Here is a 26,599-nt window from a genome sequence, read left to right as displayed (position 1 = left end):
TCCATAGACTCTTTTAAATTGTGCACCTGCCAATGAAATTGATTGGGCATTAACAGTTCACACAAGAAACAATTAAGATTTGCCACAAAATTTGTCAGCTGTGACTTTTCAGAGTACAAGCATGAAAGGTTAACAGCATTCCTAAGAACTGGAGCTCAAATTCTGGCAGACTTAGCTGATGCCGTGACAGCAATCCTGTACAACAGGGATGCTGAGAACTCCTCAAAGGTCAATGGTTCTGCACCGTAGCACAAAGATACCACAGCACACAAGTAAGGAAGTCCAAGAGGGGACTGGCACCAGAAAAAGAAGCAAGGATAGTTCCTATGGCTATTATCAGATAGTACACAGCAGAAAAGAAATGTCTAGCAGGTGTTGCCAGCTCAAGCTTAGTTGTCTTCTCTTGCTGAGCTTAAAATACATAAGCACAAACTCAAGCTGTGTCTTCCCTTCCCCTTCCCATCAGTCCTAATGTCTAAAACATTTACTGAAATGTCACAGATGAATGAGTTGGAAGTTTTTTTTTATAGGTTAATGTTTCACCAGCCTTCAATTCCTGGACACATTCAGGAAGAATTATTCAGACCAGAACCGGAGAGGTGGGAGATGCATAAAGATTAGAGAACAAGGTTTTATTGCATGACAGCTGTAGTTTCATGCAGCCCGTGCTGTAATTTATTCAAAAAGCAGCTTTTTGCAGAAAATTTTTCAAAGCAAGTCATTCTCTAGACTCTGTTGAAAGATAAAAGCCATGAAAAACAGTGTAACAAGTCAAGTTTTAATAGATTTATAAAATTCATATATACAAAACAGTAAACTAAGTCACCAAAGCTATAAAATACACTTTTTACACATCACAATATAATTTTATCTAGTACACAGTTTTCATAAATTGAAACTATTACAGCAAGTAGCTGCTTCTATTGTGGATGCTGTTTTGGTGCTAGAAAGACACTTACGTGAGCAGTCTGGAACTGTGCTTTTAATTTATGCATTTTTTTTTTTTTACCTTCTTTAATTTGTCACTGTTTCTAAAGAACTTTCCTGTGATTGTTAGAAAATTAAGGCTAAACTCAGGCCTTTCTTGCCCAATGCAGTGAACTGGTTTAAACAAAAAAAAGATATTGCATAGTATGCGTATTACAATGCATAGGCACCACAGAGCAAGTAAATTGCAGAATAAAAAGATAACGTTAATTGGCTTCCTAGCTACATGATTGTGTCATGAGATAAGTTGGTGTTTTGTCAGTTTGCTTTCATACATATTGATTCCATAAACAAGACAACTCATCACAAGAGCAATAAATACTAGCCATTTTGTTAAGTGAAGTCTCCAGAAATACTGCTTAACATGGATCATCAACTCAAGCTCATTACACATCCCAGATAACTTAACCTGTACATCAGAAAAACGCTCATTATCCTAAAGACTGTTAATGGCTTCGGTGTGAGCGGGAGTTTGAACACGTTTTCAAACCTATAATCACCGAGCATGCTTTCCAAGTCTTGTGAACTATCAAAAAGATCATTCCTCTTCCACGTCCCCCTTCTCCCTGCTGTCTTCTGCCAGCTTTTGCCCCCAACCACCCACACATAAGCTCAGCACAAAAGACTGACGGAGGTACAAGCAGAGCAGCAGTGCCATTCAAAAATCTGTTCCTTCCCTCAGAAGAATCTCTCCCTTAGGTCCTACTTATGCAAAAAGTTTACTCTCCATCAATTGTAGTTTTTATTCCAATAACGGAAACAGTATCTTATCTAGCCATTCCCCTGAAATGCTTCTCGTGCTCTGGTATCTTGAAGAAAGGTTAAGTAGCTGTTAGGAGTAAGACGCACCATCTGGCCAGAGATCTGTATCCCATATTTTAGCAGGAACTGAGTTTTAGCACCCAGTTATGAGCAGATGAAGAGAGATTTACAGCGGAAGGGTGTGCAGCTGCAGCAGGGCCAGCCTTGCCAGCCTGCTGCTGTTAATTCACAGCCAATAGCTCTCTGGAGTCACTCAAACCTTTTGGGGTCAATGCAGATGGCATTTCTGTTCAACACAGTCAGTCTTCAAGCACCATCAGCTTTTGGGATCTGTTTAGGAAATAGCTCCTCTCTCCTGCTCCCTTCCAACATGCTTTGGCTTTTTACCAGAATGTCTACCTTGGAAGTCAGTGCTGCTCTTTTTTCCCCCCTCTCTGACCATGATTAATTTCACGGCGGACAGAAGACATGACCTTTGGGCATATGCCAAGAGCTAGGCTGCGATACTGTTTGTCAAGCCAGGCACAGAACCGCTAGCACTGACAACCTAATACCTCCACACTCCCCACCCAGTAAGACGACAAGCATATCAACACACAGACAAACTTCAATACTGCTTTCCAAACGCTGTTAGGAAGACAAAAACTTTAAGAATCACGCTAAATTGCCCAGGCACCAAGATGACTGAAGAGAGAGCATCACCTGGTCAGCACAACAGCAGTTTCAGCTCCGAACATCCTGGCTTTGGTCAATTCCATCTATGTAAATAAATTAGTGTCAAAACAAAGAAGTGCCCACTTCACAGCACAGAGATCACCCCAGCTAATTACAAAACAGGTAATATTAAGAAGCACTACGTTTTGTATTGTCTTGCCAATTACTTCCTCAGTAGCCTAGACAGTCCTCATCTAGAAGTGCGTGGAGTCGGTATTAATCCAGCCCAAATGTGGCCCAGGCGATGCCGGTTTTCACGATTCCTGAACACTGTTATAGGCTCGTTTACAAAAGTAGGCATAGATGTTTTATGGCTGCTGCTGAAACACCCTACCCACCACTTCCTGTGTTACAGAAGTAATGAAGAGCGTACTGAGGTAAAGCGTTTGCAGTGCTATATTAAATCCCTGACTACCCCATGTGTTTTATACTAGAAAAATGTTATAGAAAAGAGGCTACTACTGAACCCATAGGAACCCAAGAGAGGTCTCATGATGAGAGGTCTGGTTTGCAGGACAAGCTGCACTGTAGGGAGGTATTATTGCGTATCTCATTTTTGCCTCAAGCTGGCATACATCAAATTGTCCATCAACCCGAAAAGTACTCCTGAAAATTTGATAAGAAAAATCATGTGTTCAAACACACTGCTTGAAAAATCAAAGGAAGCTTGTACGGAATTCCTTGAGTTCTATCCAGCACAATAGGTTCTTCTGAACTGAAAAGGTACATTCACAGAAAAGGCTGCAAAACATGAAGTTATTATCCAGAATACAGCCACCTAAAGAAGGCAAAGGGCACGTTTTCTCAAGTGATCTTCTGGGGAAGGCTGCCAGTTTCTTCAGTGGTTCCATGTCTATTCTTTTAATTTCTTTTTTTTTTTTTTTTTTTTACACTAACCAGGACTACTGAATACCTGGGTAGCATTTCAAACAGAAAGTTTTTCATATCAAAATCTATTTCAAGTGTCCCAGGGGAATGAAATATTTAGTCTGTAGTGCCACATACAGATGAGCTCTTCCTACACCATTACTTTTTTTTTTTTTTTAATTAGTATACATTTCTCCACTCTGCTTGGTTCAGGCTTTAGTTAGCTCAGAAAGTCAAAATGGACGCCTTTAGGAGCTCCTTCATGCTTGTAACATGACTAGTTCTAGGTTTGATGCAGCAACATATTCAGTTTTTAAAAACACTATTATCACGTCAAATAATCTATGCTGCCATACCAAACAGAATAAGTTCAATTCTTCATATGAAACTCAAAGCATCTTTGAGTTGTAGTGTGAAGCTGAGTGGCCAGTAATTTCTGTAATCAACACTAGGAACTATTTAATTGCTTTAAAGTGATAACTGCCTATTAAATATGTCATTTATAGAAATTATTCCTACTCTTCCTTGTTAAATTCCAATTCACTGTCATCTGGTATTGCCATCTCAGAACTGTTCAGAAAATGACAGCACTGCAATTCGTTAGCTTAAAAATAAATACAAAGTACTGCTTGATGAAATACTCCCATTTAGTTAGTTTTTCTACTTAAACTGCACAATTACGTAAGTTTCTCCTGCAGGCACAAGCTGCAAGCACTTCCTCTCTTTGTCCTTGCAAGAGACAACCCATTTGCAACACTCCGTCACTGGTCACTGACCTGTAGCATCAGAGAATGGACAGCATTTTTTTTTTTTTTTTTAAAGTAGCTGTTCAAGGTCTCCATCTGATTATCATCCTGCTTGTGACCTATTTCCTGACTAGCCAAATGAACAATAACCCTATAAAGTTAACACAAAAAGATGTTCTCTCCAGCTGTGTTTACCTGCAAAGTTCTCCAGGATGTCACATAAATAAAGTTTTTTTTTATTTGTTTCTTGTGAAAGGACTATGCAACTGATCAAGCCTGTCCTGAGATGCTTGTACAACTTAAGCTACCTACATTCTGCTTTAGTAATTAACTGATTTACCATAACATGATTTTCTGGCTTTATTATACTACAACTTAGCTTGAAAAACAAAAACAAAATACCTCAGTTGTGCAAGAACTAGAGTCTATATTTAGCAAAGAAGTTTACCTGCCACCTGAAAAACAATCCTTTTCACTCACAGTCCAAATCCTTTGCAAGTTTGAGAAGGGCTTCACTTTTGCACGAAGAGTCTCCTGATCTTGGGTTCCTGGTATGAACCAACACTATCAAACCCAAGTTACACAGAAAAGAGCCTACAGAGCCAAACCACTGATTTTCATCTGCAGTCTAGAGCATCATGCTTAGGCCCATTTTGTCAACAGAAAGAAGAAAGGCAATAATGGGCCACAGGTGAGCAAACTGGTTCCCTAGAACTCTGATTTATTGTGCAAAACTGCTGCATTGTACAGAAAATCACTAGCAAGATTGACAGCTCCATATGAGATAACTCATGCTGTTTCTTTTCCAGGTGCAGATCAAGCTACTTAAAGTATATGTTGCATTATTAGCTCTGTTTAGAGTTTTAAACCCATACAGTGACTATGGACACAAAACCATGGATGACCATGGAAAGAAAAACAGAACAGGAAATTCCACACTATGCCTCCCAGGTAAAACTACAGTAGATTCAGACAAACCTGAGGTAATTCTTGAGAAAAAAAAATTAGAGTTGAAAGGGAATGCTTAACTCATTTGAGAAGACAAGCATCATATTAGCCCATCTAGAAAATTTAGTGAAAGAATAAAGTTCACAGCAAACTAGGAAATAAAATCAAGTCAACCTAGAAGTCGGGTCAGCCCACGACTGCCTCCTCTTTTCCCAGTGTCTCGTGTGAAGTGGAAACCACTATCAGGAACTCCAAGAAAAATTAAAAGCATTGGAATAATCTTCATCTTCAGTCAAACAAATGGGCTAGCTTAGACAAATAAACCTTATAAGATTAGTAAACTTATTTGCACCAATCAAGGTTACAGCATTTACCTTTTCAAATGTAATAAACTGAAGAGCTCTCCCATCTGACTACCAGTCATGTGACATTTTTCCCCTTCAAGGCTAAAAATGAATAAACATTTAAAAGACAGACTTGGTCCTGGCAAAAATAAGACTTGTTACAAGGAAGCTAATTCCTGTTTAAGTTTGCTTAAATTTAAATTGGATTTTCCTGTCTGTAACTTTTCACTGCTTCTTACCTCACGACTGCGTTATATAACTCCGACATAGCCACGTCTTTTCCACTCTGAAACTTGCACAAAAAAAAGACTGCTGCATTAGGAAGCTACACAAAAATACTAATACAACATCTGCAAGCTTCAGAGGGGAAGAAAGATTCCAGATTTTATCCAAATTAAAATCCTGTTCCGTTGTCCTTTCATGTTTTTGAGACCACATTTCCCATGGGATCACCAGCTGAAGTAAAACGTTGCTTGTTTTGACATGCCATTGCAGTCTCAGTGGGGATTAAGAACTCCAGAGAATCTGCTGCCTTTGTATGGGTACAAACAGCCCTTCAGGTTTTATTCTTGGATAAAAACCATGAAAAAAATTAAACAGTAAGCTACGTTTGAGAATTATCTAAAGAATAGCACTACAATGCTGAGATAAAAGGCAGGTTGTAAGTTTGTCCATGCACCCCACTGTAATAGAAAAGACCTGATATGTCTGTACACGAAAAAGGCACCTGATAGTTAGTTACACAGATTGAGAGAGCTAGGAAATTAACAGTTCATATCAACACTATTCATAGCCTCTTGCAATTTTACGCACAAACCGTTGCCCAAAAGGGGCAACTCCAACCTTGACTGTATTCAGAACTACATGTGCATTACTATAGGCTAGAGATCCCATTAAGACACAGATTAGGGGCTAATTTTACAGCAAGGTTTTGCTGCCCAAATCCATCAGTGCAGCTGTAAAACTGGGATCTCTAGGGTGTTTGGACTTCCTATACAGTCAACTGTTGGAAACTAATCAAGCAGCTGCTGTACTACCAAAGCCTTTGCGTAAGAGTTTAATCAGTTCCAAACTTCCGAATATAGATAAAGCTCTGCCATGTGAGATACCGAACCTTCACAAGTACTGCCAAACTGCAGGTGTGAGCACAGTGCTGAATTTCCACCAAGTACATCTCACTCAAGCACCCACTGTTCAGAGACAGGGTCAGGTGCTCTAGCACAGGCTGCTTCACCAAGGAAATCAGTTTCCCCATGATGTAATACCCTTTACACATAGTGCAAAATAAACCCTTCTCCAGCGAGGCCTCAACTTCCCATCCAATTTACTCCAACATGGGTTTCCTTATCCAGTTTCAGACTTTTGCTTCAGGATACTCATGCAAAACCTTCAGACAAGAGCTGTGCATCCACCTTAATTAGTGGATTCCAGACCCTTGGCAAAACTGAATATGCATACAAGATCTGGTTATATTCCTAGGGTTAAGAACGCAACTTCCATTAACATTCTCCAAGACAGCTACCAATCTCATTATGTTTAGGTTAGTTTGATCAATTCAGCACCTCCAAACTACAAAAAAGGCAGTTTGTATGACTGGTGTCTCTGAAAAATAAGCATATTCACTTAAAACATAGTGTCTTCCATACATGGTTTGTCAGAGATTTTGTTTTCTAGGAAGGCAGAAGGTGGTTGTGTTATTCAGCATTCCAAACTAGGTACAGAACCTACAACGGCCATGTTTCAGTAGTGTTTCTAGTCCAAATGATTCAGTAGCTACCATCGACATTTGATTCCTTCGGCCTATAGCTCCTCTGTTTGGACTGGCTAGTTTACAGCATTCCTGAGCCAAGTAAGTAGCATGGGTCCTACACCACATGCAAGGGCCATAAAGAAAGGATAAAAACTTTGATCTAACCCTCCAGCAAATTTTAACAAGACATGGACTGCTCTCCTTCACTGCAACATAATATCCTTCAGATTCTCTTGAAGGATCGTGTCCTTCACAGCATGAAACACAAAGCGGATGTTTTCAGTGTCTATGGCAGTGGTGAAGTGATGGAAGAGCGGCTTACTACGGTTTCTCCTCTTTCTGTCAAAGCACTGCACCAGATAACGTTGAACATCTTCTAGCCTGTGAGGGTCCCCTTTGAAGTCCGAGAAATACTTCTTAATGCTGACAGTCTTTACCTTCTCTACAAGAAGATCCATCTTGTTGAGGAATAGGATAATAGAAACGTTAAAGAAAAGCTTGTTATTGACTATTGTCTCAAAGATATTCATGGACTCCACAAGTCTATTTGTGCGCCTGTCTTCCATGAGAACCTGATCATATTCACTGGAGGAGACCATAAACAAAATTGAAGTTATTCCATCAAAGCACTGGAACCACTTCTGACGCTGAGATCTCTGTCCACCTACATCCACCATCTTGAAAGGTATTTTTTTAATGATGAAATCATGCTCTACTATCCCCTTGGTGGCTTTTCTAGCCAGCAAAATATCTTGTTTGCTGGGGAAATAATTCTGTAAAAGAAAGGAGAAGAGTGTCAAAAAATCCTTCAAAAATGCCGGTTAATGTCAAAATATAGAATGGGAGAAAAAAAATCAAGAGCCCTTTATTTTTTAATTATCAAGTGAAGAATGAATATTCAACTTAAAATAATGGACTGCCGACCATTTACCTCAACACATGGTTAAACAACTAACAGAAGATCCTGAGATGTACGAGAACAACAATTTAGGACCAACACTCTTGTTCTTGTACTCGCAGCATCACATTTTCAAGCTGAAGACTATTTCACCATTATGAAATTCTTAGCCACAGTGTTATCATTAGTTAGGTACTGTTCTGTAAAGCTGATCTCCAAAACGCCACTGCAAGGATTTTGTTTTTTGAAACTGAATTTTTCAGTTCTTTGCTCTCACAAAGGGTATCTTGCAAGTTTTAATGGAAATAATTCTCCCACGTTCACAGTCCCTGACCAGTGAGTAAAGCAACACATTCTATTGCAGGATGTGGCACAGCCCACCACTGTAGAGCAATTTGTTCTTCACACACTTATCACAGTTACTATTTTGGAAAAATCACCTCTTTTCTTTGTTCTCCAAATCTGACATTTTCATTACTCATTTTGAATCGTACAGTAGTAAATTTTTATTTGGTAGGGTTTCATTCTGCTACCTTTAGTAGTACCAGCAATCAGATAATCATGAAAGACAATGAGATCCAGAGGCTACACAGGATTGACAAAAAAAATGTGCATAAATGCAGCTTCCATAAATAATATTAATCTGTCAAAAAATATCGATTAAATACTAAGCTTCAGTTTCATAAAGCTAGAAGTCACTATTCCTAAAGGACTTTGATAAAGTTATTTAATGCTTTATTATTATTATGGCATTAATTATAACATATCAACGCTTTCATCCTTGAGCACTTTTGGTACAGAAAGAGAAGTTATGTCTTACCAGCTGACCGATCCGATCCAGGTTATCCAGGAAGTATTTCACTGATTCTCCCTAGAGAAAAAGAAAGAGATGGAAACTTAGTGTACTTCTAGGATAGAAAATCCAATGGAACTATTGCACTTCCACTTTCCAACATCGAGGTCTAACATAGCTATATCACAAATGGAAGTTTGGACTACATCCTGATATGCTTAAGGAGTTGCAACAACAGAAGTACCCCATTGCTTAACTCACGTAAACTGCTGATAATGAAGCAGAGCTGCTATAATTTGCTACTGACGTGTAGGTGAGCTAGTATTTATTCTAAACGGTTCTGTTACTAGTAGAAAAAACAAAGTTGTGTAGAATTTTGAAAAAGTGTTCAAAGTTACCTAGTAAGTCTTTACAATGAAAAGAAAGTGTTATTAAAGGCAGTTCTTTGCTTTGGATTAAAGGAGGTTTTTTCTCTTGTACAATCAAGGCAGTTAAATGACACTGGGTGGAAGTAAAAATAAACCCCTTCATTAGAAACCAATGTATTTTGCTTGAAATTCGTAACAGTGAACAAAAGCATATCCTAGACTGGTTGGCATATCTTTAGTAAAAGTGAAAGATTCAAGCCACCTACAATTCGTGATAATTCACAATCATGAAGGACATTCTCTTCTACAGACAGCTTCCCTTCTAGGCTCAAGGGTTTTAATAAGAGATTTGCTGATCTTGTACAAGACCCCTTAGCAGTTATATTGAAAAGAATAAGCAATGTTTATAAAGAAAATGTATTTTTATGTGAACTTATCTTTTTAAAAAGCTTGCCTGTTTATTACACTCAAATCAAGTGCTACTTTGCACTGACAACTGACAGTAGGTGCCTTCACCATGTTACTAATTTAGAACGAGAACATTCTCAAAATATCATCTCACAGATTCCAACAGCAATATAAATCCTTAAACTGAACATTCTCCTCCATACCATAGGCCTGAGACAGAGGAACAAAATTATTCCCCTCCAGTACGACTTCAAACAGATGCCAACACAACAGTTTATTTTGAAGAATCAGACTGGAGATCAGAGGATTCAGTGTACTGCACAAGGACATACTTTCAGCATCAGGCAAAGACAAAAAGGAGCTGCAACTTATTTCCTAACATTTAAAACTGGAAGCGTCTTCTCATAAAGGAGGGAAAACATACATATTTGCAAAAAGCTATATGTATCACAAAAGATATACAGTATTAAGGCATTAAAAAAGGACTTCTTCCAGGGGCGGGGGCAAGTTTGTAAAGAACAATTGCTCTAAGAGCTTCCTTACAATCATGAATTTTCATAAGGTGAAAGTAATTTCCTGTATTTTTTGGCACTCTTTGGGATCAGAAGAGATATCACAGACTGCATGAATACGAAAAAGGTCTTCCTGTACAGCATTAGTCATATTTAAGAGATGGGAGAGCCCAAACGGAAAAGGTCACTGAAGCTAAAAAAAAAAAAATCCTTCTCTATCTATTGTGTTTTGTCCTGCACAATGCTTGTAGATGTGCAACACGATGGCAAGCAGGCTGTCTCTGATGCGACTAGTTCCTTTTTTCTATCCAGTCACTTTAAGAGTCCTTGCCTTGCTCATACACCCTCCCACGCTGAGAACAGGAAACAGCTGTATGCACGTAAACTGCTGCGACACACAAGCAAATTTACCTGATTTATGGCTTGTGCCTCCCCTACTTCCTGCCTCACACACAGATCAATTTAACGTTTTGCACATTTATAAGAGAGAAAATCTAGTTATTGAAAAATACACATTTTTTATTCAGTGATTTAAGGAAACTAGACTTCGCTATTTTTCTATGAAGCTCTTCGTAATGTTGTAATTATGCCAAATAATTAATTCTGAGAAATTTTAAGCAGTAATTGCAAAATACTTGGATAGCTGGGTAACCGAGTCAGATTGTTGAACAGGTGTGCTCAACATATGATGGGACTGACAGCTCTGAAGAAGTCTGAATATTGTCTTCCAGCACAGAATTCAAAGATTCTCAGTACTTAAGTCAAAATATCTGTTTCCAGTCAAAACAACAAAATCCCCAAAAGCTCCAGAGGGTTCAGAGTTAAGAATAGCTCAGAACATTAAAGCACACAAACCTGAAAAGAAGAAAAAAGCTGAACAAAACACAAACACTGAGAACCCCCTACTCTCAAGATGATTCCTCGATTAAAGCCCTAACACAGGAACACAGCAGCATGGGGTCAGTTCCAGCTCCAAAGACTTCTTGGGTAACTTTTTTTTTTTTTTTTAAACATTTTATCCGATTCACAGAAAAGCTGGTTGCTTCTGAGGAGCTGGGGTATGGGGGGACACTTCAGTTCATCAGCCTGGCAGAGCAGAACAACTGCAGACAGCACCAACTTATTTGAGCAATAATACAGATTACTCAAATGAGGGAAACAGAGATACTCCATGTTTTATGACTGTTTTGTATTAATATTTTTCATTGTAACAATTGTATTAACTGAACAATCATTTAGCTTTTCATTTTTTTCATCATCCAGAGGAAATAGAAAGCAACGTTAATTGGATCTAAAAGTTAAAGTTATTTAGCTTCCTATCGAGCTGTACTTAAATGCAACTCTGAGTACCATCAATATTATGCAGAGTATGCTGACATGCTTTGGGTATTATATACATACATTTGTTAAGTGTGTGTATATTTATCAAGTACACAAATAGTTTAAGAATAGGTCATGAGGGCAGGTTTTGTATTCAGTACAAATTAATACAGAAACCAAAAAATACCATCTGCCCCTCGCACGTTGAACTATTTTTCTCTTGTGGCCACTGAAGAACAGCAACCTGTTCTGGCTTTTTCAGCACAAGTTCTTAGAGATTCTCCAAAGTCACCCAACCAGTCAACTGCACTCAAGAGCTGGCTCAGCACCTCCTTTTCCACATCGCAGCCAGTTATTTCTGCTTCACCAGCACAACTTGCCTTAGAAGCAGCAACAAATATAGCAGCTAATATTTGCAATTAACTCTGACATTAAAGACATCTTTATATAGATTGACTATTTTAACCTATTTTAATGGTTCAACTGAAGAAGCTGAATAGTTTTCCAGGCACTGTAATCTATTTTGAACTATGCTTGCAGGCAGCAAAACAGAAATCAAGCAATATAACCTTTATACTATTTATACTGTATTTAAATACCTAAGGAAACACACCCCATGATCTATCTTTTACAAAAATCACACAAATTAAGTCCAGGACAGCTCTAACAGGCCTCTAACAGGCTGGCTTGTCAAGAAAAACTGTAGCAGCTCAAGAAACTTCCTGAAGATCAACCACCTTCATACAAGTTTAAAGTTTTTCTAGCCTCTGGCTTTTCAAGGAAGACTCAAATCTTGTATTCCACTGTTGGAGTACTACTACCTTTGAAAGAAATAATTTAAGAATATTCATACATAATATTTTTGAAATCTGAAAGGCACTATTTCATTTCAGCTGACGTGGCATTATGTGTGTCAGTGAAGCATGTCAGTGCTGGGATTTTGTTATTTTTTAACCTTATGATCTATCAGAGCATTTCACATTTCAAAAGTTCTATCAACAAATCCTGAGATGTGTACCAACAGCAAAATAAATGATGGTCATCTGCTAGCTTTTTTTTCCCCCCTTGATAATTAATCAAGATGTCAAAATGCCGTCTTCCGTCTTCGCTCAGTACTGTCTGGGACGAACATGCTCTGCGTTATGAAACGTACATAATTCAGATACTCCTTTTTAGTACACAAGAGCGTAGACCGTAAGCCTTTCTTAACTTCTTGGTCACCACACAAGAGTTACCACAAATGTTCGGATGATTCATTCTCCCACTGCTAATCTCTTCTCCCTCTGCAACACATATCCTCTGAGTAACTGTTCTGCCAACTGGGACCAAGTGAAGGAATAAGGCTCCGTTCCCATTGTTCAGCAGGATGAGTCACTGCACATCTGGGAACTGGGGGAATCGAGAAACACAAACACAAGGCCTATAACGAGCCCACAAGCTCCACAATGTAGCATCACCATCGGACTTCATTTTTTTTCTATTTTTTTTTAAACTGCTTTATCTGCAGTATCAAGTTTGGTAAAGTTACAAAAATAGTACAATTTGCTTAAAAAGTGACTGGTGGAAGAGAAAGGGAGGAAAGGTAAAAATGAAAACATTTTTGCTTCCTGAAATAGCACTCTAAAGCTCTTTTTATATTCTAGATTACTATGAACATGGCAAGTAAAAATCTCAAGGGACAAAAGTCGCAATATTAAGAAATATCTATTGCATTTACTTCTATGTATTTTGCATTATATGAATATCGTCTTAACTCCAAATAATTACCATAGAAAATAACTAATTGAATTCAACTCCTCTGTCCCTTCAGGCTAGATTCATAACACACAGGAAATCTCCCCAAAGAAATACTAGAACAAAACTGGCATCACTTCCTTTGCTGCTCATGAGCCCTGTTACATCAAACAAGTAGAAAACACTTGGGCAGAGTTCCCAAATAGTTTGCATTTCATGAAAATAAATGCACAACAGATTATACGCAGATCACTTTAAAATACACACAGAAGCTCAGAAATAAGAAAAAATGTTCTGCAAGGCCAGAATTTATCAACTTGTCGCTAACCCTCAGCCAGTTATTCAAAGTAACATTGGTTAGATCATTAATAATGAAACATCCCATTGTCCAGTTCCCTAAAATATAGGCTCGTCTCAAACTTCTCCTTCTGAAAAGCAGTTCCTTTAAATCCTAAAAGACTTGAAAGCAGACCTTCTGTTCCAAATTGGCTTTTTTCCTTTCCTTGTCCCAAGGCCTTTTTGACATAATATTAATTTAGCCCTTCCTGATCATTCTGTCTCTAGCTGCTAAATTTAGAGCAGACAATTTAAGGTAGACCTGTCAGTCTTTGCTTGTTTCAGATGATGAATTAAACCACACAGGAAGGAAATGTTATACTTCAAGGAACACGTAATACAGATCTAACAGGACTCCCACAAATACACAGACACAGAGAAACTGATCCTGTAAGTAACTACCGCAAGCTGCATCTGAACCTGTGCGGTGGAAGCAATGGAGATCTGCCTAAAAGCACGGTGCTGTTTGCATCACGCGCTCCATTTAGACAGTGTAAGATGTTCCAGCAGCACAGAGGAAATCCAGGAGAGCCCAGAAGCAAGTCTGGAAATCTCCCAGCCTTTAACCCTGGAGATCTCAAAGACATGCCTATATGGTTTAACTCTTAGGTTGCCTTGTGTGGAGTCAGGAGTTGGAGTCGATGATCTTTGTGGGTCTCGTCCAACTCTGGATATTCTGTGATGCTGTGAATAGGATGGTCTTGAAGCACTGGTACATTATTTCATCCAAATTTGGCCTTTATATAAAGTACTGGCAAAGACACATACTACCAGAAAACGCAATGCTAATTTGCGGGTAATATCTTTGTTTCGCAGACAGATGCTGTAACCTCATTTTTCCACACTTCTTGGGGTTTCAATCACCTGTTGATTGTAAGGGGCCTGTTCTGTAAAAGCAATATATCCAAAGCAGATGCCCAAGGGAACAGCAAGGTTGCTAGCACAGAAGTAGAATAAAAGAACCATGAGACTAGCATTTGAGAATGTCAGAGACTGTTAGATCAGCCACTTCTCCGGTACCGAGATTAAAACCCAAAACCCCACCAGCAAAAAGAGATGCTGGAAGTGCTTTCCTTAGAGACACCTGCTGGACATAACAAGCAGGTTAACATCCTGTCACCATAATCCATACAACCTTTGCAAGTGAACATGCAGACAAAACTCCAGTTTACACAGCCTGGTTTGGTCCAAGGGAAAGAGACAAACCCTTTATAAACCCTTTGAAAACTCTCAGGAGGGTCAACTACAAACAAATAACCCTGCTCATTAACAAATGCCCTGCATGCTCTTTCAGCAGGTTACTTCTGAACCTGTCCTTCTGTTCAGCCTCACTAGTAACAGGGCATGGATTGACCACAGCCTAAACTGTTCCCTTCTCTACAACAACAGTTGATGAACTCTAAAGCGTTATTTTCCAAGGAGACAAGCATGCCTGTGCTTGTTCAGAACTCACTCAGAAGGATGTTGGAGTAACCTAAAATTGCCCTGCAATGCTGAAATGTTTATGCCCGTTCTTACCGTAATTCCCTTTTATAGATACTATCTACATCCTTTATGGGCACTGACCCTCACTGACGCAAGGCAAACAGCAATATTTCAATCAATCCCCAATTCCAAGGCAGAGACTAACCACTTCTCGCTATTTAAGCCGTACATAACAGCAATATCAAGTTTCTCTAACATTGCTTAACTTCCTCCTTAACAACAGCCTGAGCTACTGGCTCCCATCCAGCGACTCCAGAGCTTATCCAAGTTGCTGCTATCTGTACCCTACAAACATACCAGCTACAAAAAAGCACCGTTTGGTTCCAAGCTTTTAGAAAAAGCTACCTCTTCTTTCTGCTGCAGTCATACAGTGCGAGTATCAGATATTAGAAGTCTAAAAATATTTTTTAAATTCTTTATTTGTCAGCTCAGTACAAACAGGCAATGCAAAAATCTGCTCGCCTGTCCAAGTCAGGATGGCTTTCTATAAACTCATCCTGCTCTGAGATATGACACGCCGGCCAAGCTGTATGCTTCACAGCCCATGAAAAAAAATCATGATCAAATACTTATTTCATTCCTCCCCAAAAATCCAGGTTAATCTAAGCTCCCACATCATCGATAAGAACTGTGGGCCCCTGTGAGGGAAGTTTTAGAAGCACCCTTCACCACAAGAACTCCTCAACTCCTACATTCGTTTGCTTTTAGCAGCAATTGAGTACAGCACCTGTTTCTGGAAATGCAAGGAAAAAAAAACCATTTTTTTTCCCCTGAAACTCTAGGTGTTTCTGCCGCAGCAGGATGTAGAGGAGATAAATTACTCTTGATAGTATGTTAACAATTCTGTCCATTTGTCTCAAATATGCGCACTAGTAAAAGTGCCTCAAGGACGAAAGGAATTTTCTCTCAGACTAAGACAGGCTCATCCCACACTCTAAGCTTCAGGAGACATTAGCACAAATCCCTGTCATTCTGATTTTATTTCTACTACCACCTCCTCTTCACCGCTATCCCTGCTTCACAGACTTGCATTGACAGGAAGAAAAGCAGGTGTGGACAGCAAAGAAATAGTACTGGCCACCCACAAAACTAAGACACAAACTAAGGCGCACAGGTGCAAAATAACAGAGTTAAGTTATTGCTTTTTTCTTTTATTATTTTTTTTTAAATTCTAGAGAAATCCTTATCCAGACTTGCACATTAGTGATTTAGCACTTTGTAGCCTTCACTGACTAGCAGCTAGCAAGATTCAGGGAACAGATATAAGGAGACATATACCTAATTCATGTGGAATAAACATAGTTATATTTAAACACCAATAAAAGCCTGACTGCTGTATCCAACATCAGCTGTGTGCCCAGCTCACACACTCACCCTGGCACAAGCAGATGACAGACCTAGTCCCCAGCATCCCATGAAAGGATTCCTTCCTGTTTCCCTGCCAACTGTCCAAGCGACTACATTGTCTAGAGTTGCTGCAAGAACCCTTTCATCTCCAACACCGGAGGTTCTCCGTGAAGTTGAACTAATGCATGCCAACTCAACTTTTCATTCCAAGCACAGTTGACTGAAATGCATAAGGGAAGGCAACTGAAAGCAGCTAAAAGAAAATCCTGAGCTGTAGCTGGACAGATAGATCCAAATTCCTGGTCAATCACTGGCAAATTATCCCATTTATTCTCAGTGGGCAGCTGCCATGCAAAAATGTGTATTTCCAACAAATGCATAATATAAAGGGAACTGGATGTTTCTACAAACCATCAGGAGCGACGCACAATCCCATTAAGTGACCTTAGTCCCATGCTTTGTTTTCAGCAGCTCAGTATGCAGACTTGAACCTGCTTTGTTTACGGAAGACATCTGCAGAACTAGAAAAAACGCTGACAGAAAAGCCTTAACTTACTAATTAATCTGGTCAGCAGTGCTGAGTATCTGATCAAGACTAAATCACAAGTTTACCAGTGAGTTTCCCTTTCAAACCTTATCAGATAAAGGGATGGGAAATAAATATCTCAGATCTTGTAGGCTGAAAAAAACAGCTAACACCAGCCATGAGAGAATGTTGAGCTTGGACTTTTCCATGGCAGGCAGCCAGCTGGAAAGCTAAGCAACTTGAATGCATTTACAATAGGCATAACCTTGAGTATCGCACAGACCGATGCTTCCTACAACATTTCTACACCAAAGCATTTGTTGCAAGGTGCCCTAATGCTCCACTTCCCGTAAAAACATCACCTCAGACATGTTTTACTGAATTTTTCTATAATTTGTTGTCAAGGTAATTACAAGGATTGGAAAGAGTCATTTACCCCACACATTTATTTAAAAAAAAGCTTTAAAAATGTTTTCTCATTTTTTATGTATGCAACTAGGACATTTTTAGATACAGTGCAGATTCAAACGATGATCTTGCAAGACTGAGAAAGCTGCTCATTATTTGAAAGTTACTTCAGTCTGATTTTCACCAAAAACGTAAAATGTAAGTTAAGTCTTAGTTACACTTCAGTGTGCTATTTAACAGTTTCCCTTAAAAGCAACTGTGCAGACAGTAAACTGCAGCAAAAACACACTCCACTGTGCTTACATGATTTTCAAGTTTTACACCACGTCCACTACCTCAGCTCTCAGCAGGCTCAACTACACAGAACACAGGACTTACAAGTCTTTGGGGGATTCCTCTCTAACCACTTTCTGTTTCTGTATTTTCAGAAAAATTTTCATTTACCCTGGAAACAAATAACCTCACTTTTTTCAGTAACAGCTTGATTTTTGTTAATTCTAAGAGACTGACTAACATTTAGCTACAAAATTCACCTTTTTTGCTTGCTTGCTTTGCTAGTGACTACACAAATCAGTGGAATTTCTCTCAGTACTGAGAAGCCACTCAGCATCTCAGTTCACCCACTTAATAGTGAGATGGGAATTCAGCAAGTGACTGCCTTCCCTATAACCCCATCTCTCCTGCTCCAGTGCCAGTCACAACAGTGCATGATCCCTGAAAATGAGGGATCGTGAACTTCTCTGCCTCTGATGATCTGAAACAGACTTCAGTTTCTATTCACAATCTCAAGTTTTCTCTGTGATCTGATTTACAGTCGTTACCTCACTACAGTATTTACTTACATCCAGTCATGATATATCCATTCTTACAAATATATTCCTCCTAAATGAAGGTTGTCACGGTGGGAGAAGGAGATGTTTTTCTAAATATGCAGTTAAACCTCAGCACCACTGATATTTTAGTAAGAGGATTTCAAGTAGCTTAAATTTATTACTTAATTTCAGAACTTGTTCTCTTTCAAAATATTAAGGATTGCTTTTCCTGCATTTTCGACTTCATCCAACTGCACAAACTCACACTATTAATTTCACTTATTAAGCCAAAATTGGAATGAACTTACCTGAGCTGAAATCTACAGGTACTCAGGTACTGACTCACTAAAGGATCAAACATCCTTGAGCGAACACTCACGAGATGATGTGGGATTGGTAACCGCATGAACAATAGCTGTATTGTTGACAAATCCATCCAATTTTCATGTGCACTTACATCTTAGCTCTTTGACGCAGCCCTTAATCATTAAAAGCTACTATCATGAAGTTCAGGCTTTTAGAAACCACTTGAGGGCTTTTTTCCTCCATGGAAAGTAATATTGAAGACCTGTATCAGATGGAAAGCTCTATTCTTATTCACCCTGAAGTGTATAAATTCATTTGCCTTATAAAAATCAAGTACTATAAGCATATTAAAACAAATCTAAAGTAAATTACTAATAATTGAAATAAGTGACTTGGAATAAGCAACTTACCTTCCACTCTTAAGGCCTGATTTACATGTGCAAATTAACGAAACCACAGCGGGAACTGAAAAAGGTTTGATAAACTTCTACAAGCTGCTGAGCAGACTAGACTATTGAAAAAAAAATCCGGACTAAAGCCCTGGTCACATCCTACTGAAGCGCAGACGGGGAATCTGCCCAGCCATGTGCATAGCCACCTGAACTCCTTGCAACCTAGAACGTATGTGCTGGACCAGGAGGATGATGACAGAAAAAGAGGACACAGTAAGTTATTCTCTCGCCTCCTGCCCAATAAATCCACACATAACATCATTATTAATTCAATACTGTACTCTGACCAAACTGAAAATAGATGGATCAAAGTCTTAAATTCACACAAATCAGAGACAGAATTAAATGTGAAAGAGTTTCATCAATAAACCACCATTTGTTTCAGCCAGATATTTTACTGAATTTTCCCAACTAGAATTAAGTGAGTATCATGGAAAGCAAGTCAAATTAAGAGGCTTTGGGGGTGGGGTGAAGAGCAGACCTTCTAAGGACAAACACCAACAGTTTGTTCAGGAGTAAAGCCAAGTGAAGCACAAGTCTGCCACAGTCTGAACTGCAGGAATCTGTGTTGTATACAGAGGAGACATTTGAAAGGTGTCAATAAATTACTTCTCAGAGCAACATGTTTTCCACTTTCTCAAGCAGAAAATCTTGCATGATGTTTCCAAGAAGTTTTCTTCCCCTCCCTCAAATACTAAGTCAATAATAGAGCAAATTATGTTTACTCCACAGAGCTGCTTTAAGTAGGGCTGCAAACTAGTGAGAAGAAATGAGGCTGCCTTCTGCCTTTGTAATAGAAAGCTTTCCCAGATAGTGCAGGTTCAGAAAAGGGGAAGAGTATTGAACTAAAACTTACTCTTCCTCCTTTGAGGAGGCTACAGCTCTGCTCCTTCCATAGGTGTTCAATTGGCAGCCGGTCAGTTTGTGGCACTATGGAACCCCAAGAGATTTTCTGGAGCATTATCACATTCAGATGCATCCTTAAGTCACTTAAGGTATGAAAACCCTCCACTGCTGCACAACTATAATTTCACAGACAAAAAAAAATTACAACTCAGATACTATGTCTCCTCCTTCCCTCTGCTTACCTCCTTCTCTATGTTCAATACATGTGAAACTGAGCCTTGTCTTTGAACGTTACACAAACACTTGTGATACACTGATAACCTGGAGCACAAACATTTGAAAAAAATAAACAGCATCCTTGTGGAACTAACATCCTATTTTGGCATCAGGAAGGTTTTACGAAGGAAAGGAGCAATTGCCTGGAGGAAGTGCCAGCAGAGAAAGACCTTGCCCTCGTTCCCTGGCAGGCCTGACATTAAGGTGACTTGTGCTCACATGCGACACCAGCTACTTGGTCCATCCTCAATGCCCCAGCATGTCACTGCCTCAGCTGCTCTAACAATCAGCCCTACAGCTGCACCCTACCTCAGATCAACCTCCCAGATTACAGCACAGCTTCCAAAAGCAACTTATGCCAACAGAAACAAGAACACAGTGCAGGGCAGAACTCCCTAAACCACGATTTCCTATCACTCACCATGACTGCTCTGTCACAGAACTACAGCCTAAGTTGAGCTCAAGCCTTGCAGACACGCTGAGTGCAACACTCCATGTTATAACGCACAGCAGGCCTGGGAGGGAGGGAGTAGGAAGAGGGGAAGATAACAGAAGAACAGTAGATTGAAGAAAGTTGCTCTTTACAAGAAGTTGTTGCAAAAAGATCAAGGTTTGGATAGCTGGATGAACACAAAACAGCAAGTTATCGCTACGTGATTATCCTACCTGCATTTTCCTTTTCAGCATTCTAGCAGGTCCCATCTTTTAAAATAAATAGGCTTATTAAATGTAACATGTCACACTGACAGTGAATTAAGAACAACTTCAAATATGTTCTCTTTTTACAAACATATAAAAACCCAGGAAATATGACAGTGAGACTTCCTAGTTTTCAATGTTTCACTTATTTGTTCATCTGTGCTTGGTACTTGTTACCATAAGCTATGTGGAATCAAGAAACCAGGAAAGCTTTAAAGCACTCAATAACCCTTATTCTACCAAATTCAGTGGCCCCTTCAAAAAATCCAAGCCTTAACAACCTCTTTTTTTTTTTTTTTCCTCCTCTCAAGGGAATATCTCAGAGCATTTGAAAAGCACTAAAGTCACCCTTGCTCTCAGCCCTGAATTTAGGCAGAGAACGAGGTCCAGAACTAGTATGAAAAAGCAGACCACCCCTCTTCTGAGTGCACACTGAGCCAAACCAGGGAGAAGGGTGTACAGAAAACTATTCACCACTCCTTTTGCAGCGCCCCCCAACTCCCCAAACCAGCTGTGGGGGCAGAACAGCACTAATAGAGCACACAAGAAGCAGCAGGAGCCCTCTTTCCCTTTTTTCTTTTACAGAGCTATGCTGGTTCTTGCTGGATCTTGAAGAACTGTATGTACCTTTAATACACCAAAACCTCTGAAAACCTGTGTCATAGGAACATGAATTCAGTCTCCACTTCAGCTAGATTTTCAAGATTAAAGGACTGAATCCCATCTGACAAGTGGAACCCTTCCATCAGAAACAGTATTCTGTAATTGTTTTTAGACTCCAGTGTAAACGATTAAATATTAACATACGCTGCTGTATTATGCCTGTATTTTGTTGTGACTAGAAGAAAAGTCACTGTCCCCATGCACTGCCGTGGTTTTACCCTGCTGTATTTGATGGGAGTCCTCTCTAGCTTCCACCAAATTTCAGTGGGAACTGTTTATTAGTCTCTTTTAGTCACATAAAGAGCACACCTTTAAACACTCCTAACTTGTTCAGACTTCTGGAATACATTCTCATTACTGGGAACCTCCACGGAGCCACTCGTTGCCAATTTTGAAGTCTCCTGAATTACTGAGCTCCATTAGAAACCTTCTGAAGGTGGAAACTAAAGGGTACCATTGAAAGCTCAAGTCTGCTCCCTGAGCTGAATTTCTCTGCTCAGATCTTTCCTGGGCACTAGAAAGGGATAAAAAGATTGCTCCCGTGGTTTTTAGCTGCAGTTGGGTACTGGCTCAGACAGCCTGAACCGAAAATTTCCTTCCTTGTTTCTCACAGCATGTGCCAGCATTTCTTGATGGGAATGCAAAGATTAATTACAGCTGTACTTGCTCTGAACAAATCCTTATATTCAATACAGTCCCACAAGATTTAGAGTAGCACTAATTAGGACTTAGAACAACAATTCTGCAAAGACAGACAGAAGTATTTTTTAGAATTATTTTATGCATAGTAAAATGAAAGCTTCTTTCCCAAAGCAGGGTGGCATTTACTCTCAAGAATTGGGAGCCAAAAGGACTTTTCCACTCTCAGAATATCAGATTTTGTGTTTCAGTGCTATTGCTGAAGGTAAGACATCAAATTATAACCACTACCACACACAGGCAAGGATGAGTACAGTACTTATTCTGTAAATCTTTTGGGACACCCAGGCAGTTCCCAACTTGGCTCAAGCAGTAAGAGGTAAAAACAAAAGTTTGTCCTTAATCAAATACACATGAGTAAAGAGAAACTTTTTGACCACAAAAATAGCAAATGATAATGCAAGATACAAACTATAGTAAAGCATTTTCAACAAGGGAGCTGTATCTATGAAGTTGTTTCTCTCATTCAGCTTAACCACACCAAAAATACAGTCAAGTTTAACTAGCATCCATGGGCCAAAAGCAAAAGCTCCTACAGACAGGCTTACACAGTGCCATAAAAACACAAGGCTTTTTAATCCACCTCCAAGAACCTAAAAAAGTAAAAAGCAGGACCACACGAAGTGTAAAATTTCAACCGTTTGGTATCCAGACAGCAGTGCAGTAATGAAGTGTACGAACACACTGCACATTTTACAGACTTCAGAGGTGATTTTGCTCTAAGTTTTCAGCCTTTGAAAGGGGAAAAAAAAAGATGGAAGAATCGTAGTGGCAGGAATTCGCTGAGTACCCGAACAGTCAGTAGCACAGGTCTTTCTCTATTAAATTTTATTCAGTATCTGTCTCTGTTCCCATATGGTAGGCGTATCAATTTCTTGTTATCCATTCTTATTTATTATGTATCATCTGCTTGTTACTTTGCAAATTATCCTCCCAGTTCCCTGCAAACTACATTTCATCCAGCTGTTGCATGCTGTCATAACCTAAGGCTGGGGACAATTAGTGGCAGGAATCTTTTTATTTTTCCGCAGAGCATTCAGTACAGAGGGCTTTAATCCTTGCTTGAGACTTCTGGTAGGTAATGTAATAAACTGCTATTTTCTAACGCTTTTCCATTTGCACTGCTTTGAAAAGGTCACAATTCATGACCTTTCTGGTTCTTGTTATTTCTCTCCAATAGCAGAAACTATTAAAAAACAGCTAATAACTGCTTTACCCATCATACAGCTTCCTGTGGGTGGTTCTACTTGTGACAAAGGCTTCTCTCATTAAGAACAGATACCGTACAAGCGGACTTTCCTAGAATTCAAAGTATAAAATTATTTATGACCTTTCCTTCCAGCCTACTTTAAATGTAAGTTCTTCTCACCTCTTGCTCAGTGCCACTTATGCCAAAATTGACATTATCAAGTGAAGCTTTCCTTGGTTTAGGTGACAGACAATACGTTATGAAGGCATCCTCAACTCTGGCTCTTACTCCAGCTTAGTCCTTAATTTGAGTCTCCAGGACTGTCCAGACTCGCTAGCGCTGGTACAGCCAAACAGCACGCTGCTCAAGGAGCTCTGCTGGTGGCAGCAGGCCTGCTAGCATCTCATTTTAACATTTATTTTTAGATTAGTGCAAATATAATAGCAGAGTGAGCATTTAACCCCTGTAGATGCAAACTGACAAACTATACAGTATTAGCCAATATCCACACAATCTTGTGCAAAGGCTTCCAGCTGCATTTTGCTTTATGTTCTCTCAAATTTTAATACAGCCCAAGCTATAACAACTCACTCTCACCTCCTTTAACAAAATGCCACTTCTATTTTACAGTTCTTATTTAAGACTTTGATCTGATTTTTTTTTTCCTATTTGGTTTTAGAGACAGGATTAGAAGCCAGGGACTCCAACAGCTAATCCCTCCTACTACAGGCCAGCCACAATGCTTTGCAGTATTGTGCTTAAACAAGCAATTAACTTCTTTTGCTGTACAAAGATGAGTCAAACTACATAACATGACCATGAACAATTGAGGTCTTGCGATTAGAGGACAGAACTAGAACTAAGAATTTAAATCTGGACCTCTGGCATTTAATTGCCACATTACAGGCATGAAGTCTTGCTTCGATATTTAACTGAAGGGAAACATCTCCATAATTGACCCAGCTATGAATTCAAAACAGGATATTATGCAAGTTGCAGAGATAAAGTCAGCGAGTTAATGATCCTTTAAGTCATCGAGACATCTTATGTCAGATTAAACCTGTTTCAGAATTCTAACATAACAGAAACTTACTGTTGTTTTTATAACAACAAAAATGTGGCTAATTTAAGTGAAAACTTAGAGCACTATCACTCCTTAAGAGCAATAGCTATATTGAAACTGGCCTCTATACCAACCTCAGCTTCACAATCAGCTTTGTCAAAAAAATAGTTTAACCTAACATTGTTAAATACAGATGTAATTGACTTCGAGCACTAACACTGGAATTAAAAAAATATCAAGGCTCAATAACGGCAAAAGAGTTTCTAGTTTGTTGTGCTCCTGCCAGTCCATTGGTATTTTACGATTTTCTGGTTCTGAGTGACTATGTTCCATCCAGATGTAGAAAAAAAATCTGTAGACCTTCCTCAGCAATAATTTAGTTTCACAGGAATTCCGCAAACTAGAAGTACCCACAAGTTCACAAGTAACTTGCAAAGAGTTATTGCTTAGTCCTAATTACATGCATTAAAGGGTAACAAGATTTCCCACGCTGACACTTTGAACAGCACGACTATTTCCTTCGTACATCTCACCAACATTGGTCAAGCCCCAGTAAGTCTCACTGATGAAATATGCAAGTTTCATGGCTCTGAAAAAAAAAAAACAACAAAAAATCCTTACACAATAAGGAACATTCATAACCTCCTGCGTAAGCTTATACTCAAGGAATCACAGAATAGCTGAGGTCAGAAGGGACCTCTGGAGGCCAGCTGGTCCATCCCCCTGCTCAAGCTGGGCCACCTAGAGCAGGGTCCCCAGGACCATGCCCCCAGATGCCTTTCGAGTCTCTCTAAGAAGGGAGACTCACAACCTCCCCAGGAAACCTGTGCTCAGTCACCCTCACTGCAAAGAAACGCTTCCAGATGTTCAGATGGAACCGCCTGTGCTTCAGTTTGTGCCCACTGGATTTTGTCCTGTTGCTGAGGACCACTGTTGCCTGGCTGTCATCTTTGCATCCTCCCTTCGGGTGTTTAAGTACATGGGTAAGACTCCTCCTGAGCCTTCACTCCTCTCCTTCTTTTCTCATGGGAGAGGTGCTCCAAACTCTTCATCATCTTCACAGCTCTTCATCAGACTCTCTGCAGTAGCCCCGAGCATCTTTCATACTAGGGAGCACTGAACTGGACCCAGCACTCCAGGTGTGGCCTCACCAGTGCTGGATACAGGGGAAAAAATCACTTCCTTGACCTGTTGGCAGTGCTTTGCCCAATGCCACCCAGGATACCGTTAGCCTTCAATGCTGCAAGGGCACACTTTTGGCTCACATTCAACTTGGACCACAGGGTACCTCCTCACAGAGTTGCTTTCCAGCTGGGTGGCCCTCAGCATATATTTTTGCATGGGGTTGTTCCTCCCCAGGCGCAGAACTGCGCTTAATCTTCATGAGGTTCCTGCCAGCGTAACAGTGATTTGCAAAACAAATAGCTTACGTTTGTATTATGGTCAATTGTACAAGCTGAAGCTGATTTAACGCTCGGTATTTATTTCCCAATGAGTTCTTAGTAAGTGCATTAAGTCAATACCAGATGCAAGTTCTGCATTTCAGTGCTGCAGCATGCATGTTGAATGAACAACAAAATGTTTAGAAACACTTTTAAAGCCCATTGAACTCTTCCCTTGCATCTTAAAGATAGATGATCAGTAGGAAATGTTTAAATTAAGGATTCAAGGAATCTCCACTGAAGTATTTGAACAAACCAGAGACCTCTCTCACAGATTTCATTTAGCACGTCACCTTAGAAGTCACTGAATTCCCATGTCAAGCAAGTACTGTTTCACTGCCCAACCTTTCAGTTCGCTTGGCTTATGGAAGCAGCCAAAGGCTCCCACAACCCCCGTATGCTGGTATACAGCCCAACTCCTGATCACCTTGCATTACTGCAATGCCCAGAATGTCTGTGCCAAAAGTAGGCCATTTAGGGAGCAGTTTGTCTGCTTTGCATCAAGAACTAATGTGAGAGACCAGTTCCTCACCTCCATACTGCCCAAAACACACAGCTGGCTGCCTACAAGGCTTCGAAGCCATCAGATCCTTACAAAATTTGAACACAGCTATACTAATGCAAGGGGCAGGCTGATCACTGTGTAACATTTCCAACATGATATCTGTTCTGCCAGGCATAATTTAGCTACCTCCATTTATTTCAAGGATCTGCTTGAAGAAAAAAACAGTTAACTCATAGGGGAGTGACTCACACCCCATTATAAATATTCCCCCCCCCAAAAACCCACACCCCAAAACACCCAAAAAACAGAGAATCAATAAAGAAAGGGTCTTTAAAGCATTTTCCAGAGTCTTCCCACATCCAAGGCTTCAGAGGCTCCTAGCATTTGAAGTATT

The 26,599-nt window shown here is 39.7% G+C and overlaps 1 protein-coding gene across 2 annotated transcripts in view; it reads right to left on the bottom strand.

Moving 5' to 3' along the window:
- Positions 1-764: 764 nt before the first annotated feature.
- GNA12 (G protein subunit alpha 12) overlaps positions 765-26,599 on the bottom strand; it is a 43,249-nt gene continuing 17,414 nt past the window's right edge. For both annotated transcript variants that reach the window (XM_050713842.1, XM_035548762.2), the window contains 2 exons: positions 8,837-8,887; positions 765-7,891 (listed from right to left, as the gene is read on the bottom strand). In XM_050713842.1, coding sequence (XP_050569799.1) covers positions 7,322-7,891; positions 8,837-8,887 — 621 coding nt within the window. In that variant the 3' untranslated portion in view covers positions 765-7,321. The remainder of the gene's footprint in view (positions 7,892-8,836; positions 8,888-26,599) is intronic.

This window comes from Cygnus atratus, chromosome 15 (assembly GCF_013377495.2).
Source record: "Cygnus atratus isolate AKBS03 ecotype Queensland, Australia chromosome 15, CAtr_DNAZoo_HiC_assembly, whole genome shotgun sequence".
In the NCBI taxonomy this organism is placed as follows: Eukaryota; Metazoa; Chordata; class Aves; order Anseriformes; family Anatidae; genus Cygnus; species Cygnus atratus.
The sequence above is the reverse complement of the archived record's forward strand: the minus strand, read 5'-3'. Positions and strand labels throughout refer to the sequence as shown.